The 2,500-nt window shown below is 47.2% G+C and overlaps 1 protein-coding gene across 1 annotated transcript in view; it reads left to right on the top strand.

Annotated features, from left to right (window-relative positions):
- Window positions 1–2,500, top strand: part of ano7 (anoctamin 7) — a 48,285-nt gene that overhangs the window by 35,109 nt on the left and 10,676 nt on the right. The window contains exons 6-7 of the mRNA XM_034603572.1: window positions 437–544; window positions 623–759. Of these exons, the coding sequence (XP_034459463.1) occupies window positions 437–544; window positions 623–759 (245 nt within the window). The remainder of the gene's footprint in view (window positions 1–436; window positions 545–622; window positions 760–2,500) is intronic.

The following is a 2,500-nucleotide window of genomic DNA, read 5'->3' as shown; positions in this document are numbered from 1 at the left end:
GTGACGTAGACAGAGAGTCATGGACTCATTTCATTTCAGCCTCTGTGTCCGTACACATTTTTGTTGAATTTTTATCAATCATCTTTCTGGTGATTCTGCACAACATGAACACATTAACGTTAAACTGACCCAGCTGTGCAATTAAACATGTCTGCAGGAGACTGCAGGGGGCAGCACAATAAAACTGATTATTTTCACACGGTCACATACGTCTATCAGTTCTTATGGTGGTAGTGATGTGAAGTTTTGTCTGTGTAACCTTGATAAGAAACATATTAATTTACTGTATGAGAGCCATATAAACAGAGAAAGGGAGTGGACCCAGTATTGAACCTTGTGGGACTCCACAGAGGAGAATGAAGAGTCATCAACTGATCTAGAAAACCTGTCTCTGTTGGACAGAGATGATTGAATCAGTTCCTGTTTGTCTCTGCAGAAGATAGTCCTTCAGACAAAGATAAGGATTTGTTTCGTCCTCCTCAGCGCTCCATGGAGCGTCCTCTCTTATTACGCCGAGGAGATCAGTCTGAGAGTCCCTCTGCAGGTACAACACCTCGTCCTCCACCGCTGTCCAAACACAAATCAGTATCCTCACCTGTTTGTCACCTGTTTTCTCCCGCAGGTGGTCAACTCCCCAAACATTTCCTGGTCTGAGCAGGTTCTGTCCTGGTCGTCCCTCCCCAACCCTCTTTCCCAGGATGTCCCCAACCCCCCACTGTGCTACTACACCTGTCAGTTCAGGACCAACAAGCTGCCGAGGTCAACACACAAATATTCAGTTTATCAGACGTTCTTGACACATAACTTCTTTGGAAAATTTGAACTTGTTTTACTCCAAAACCTTTTCAATTAATAACAGATGCTTAAGTTGTAAAATGGTGAGTGATTGTTTACACTAGAAAAAGTGTATTTAATGTTAGAAGAATTAAAAGAAAATAAGATAAGAGGCGGTAAGATAAGATAAGACAAGATAAGATTACATTACATTACATTTCATTGAGCTGACGCTTTTATCCAAAGCGACTCACAATAAGTGCATCAACCATGAGGAACAAACCAGAACAACAAGAATAAAGAAAGTACAAGTTCTTCAATAGAGCAAAACTACAAAGTGCTTTAAGTAAGTGACATTTTAAGTGCTACTAAATTGTTAGTTTTAAAAATGTTATTCAAGGTATAGTCTGAAGAGGTGTGTTTTTAGTTTGCGCCGGAAGATGTGTAAACCTTCTGCTGTCCTGATGTCCATGTGGAGCTGGTTCCACCGTTTAGGAGCCAGGACAGGAAACAGTCGTGATGTTGTTGAGTGTTTAGCTCATAGTGAGGGAGCAACAAGCTGATTGGCCGAAGCAGAGCGGAGTGAACGGGCTGGGGTGTAACGTTTGACCATGTCCTGGATGTAGACTGGACCCGATCCATTCGCAGCACGGTACCAAGTACTAGTGTTTGGAAACGGATGAGGGCAGCTACTGGTAACCAGTGAAGGAGCGGAGTGGTGTGAGTGAACTCAGGTTAAAGACCAGTGGAGCTGCTGCTTCCTGGATGAGCTGCAGAGGTCGGAGGGCAGCAGCAGGTAGACCTGCCAGGAGGGGGGGGCAGTAGTCTAGGCATGAGATGACCAGGGCCTGGACCAGAACCTGTACCAGAACCTGGACCACAACCTGGACCAGAACCTGTACCAGAGCCTGGACCAGGGCCTGGACCAGAACCTGCACCGCCTTCTGAGTGAGAAGGGGGCGTATTCTCCTGATGTTGTGCAGCATGAATCTACAGGAACGTGTTGTTACAGTAATGTTGGCAGTGAGGGAGAGTTGACTGTCGAGTGTCACACCCAGGTTCCTACAGGTCCGGGGGGGGGCTAACACAGAGTTGTCAAAGTTAATAGTCAGGTCGTGGGTGGGAGAGTCTTTCCCTGGAAGGAAAAGTAGTTCAGTCTTGTCAAGGTTAAGTTTCAGGTGGTGTGCAAACATCCACTGAGAGATGTCAGTCAGACAGAGATTCCTGCTGCTGCCTGTGTTTCAGATTGGGAGAAAGAGAGGATTAGTTGGGTGTCATCAGCGTAGCTGTGGTAGGAAAAGCCATGTGAGTGAATGACAGAGTTGGTGTACAGAGAGAAGAGGAGGGGACCCAGGACGGAACCTTGAGGGACCCCAGTAGTGAGAGGACAAGGTTCTGACACAGATCCTCTCCAAGTTACCTGGTAGTGCGGCCGTTGAGGTAGGATGAGAGCAGGGAGAGAGCAGAGCCTGAGACTCCCAGGTCCTGAGGGGGGGGGAATAAGGATCTGGTGGTTCACTGGGTCAAATGCAGCAGAGAGGTCTAGAAGGATGAGGACAGAGGAGAGAGAGGCGGCTGTAGCAGTGTGAAGCTGCTCAGAGACAGCAAGGAGGACAGTCTCAGTTGAGTGGCCTTGAAACCAGACTGGTGAGGGTCCAGAAGGTTGTTGTGGTGGAGATGGGAGGAGAGTTGATTAAAGATAGCGCGCTCGAGAGGTAATCCTTTA

Source organism: Hippoglossus hippoglossus, chromosome 13 (assembly GCF_009819705.1).
Source record: "Hippoglossus hippoglossus isolate fHipHip1 chromosome 13, fHipHip1.pri, whole genome shotgun sequence".
Taxonomy (NCBI): Eukaryota; Metazoa; Chordata; class Actinopteri; order Pleuronectiformes; family Pleuronectidae; genus Hippoglossus; species Hippoglossus hippoglossus.
This window is presented reverse-complemented; position numbering and strand designations above follow the sequence as displayed.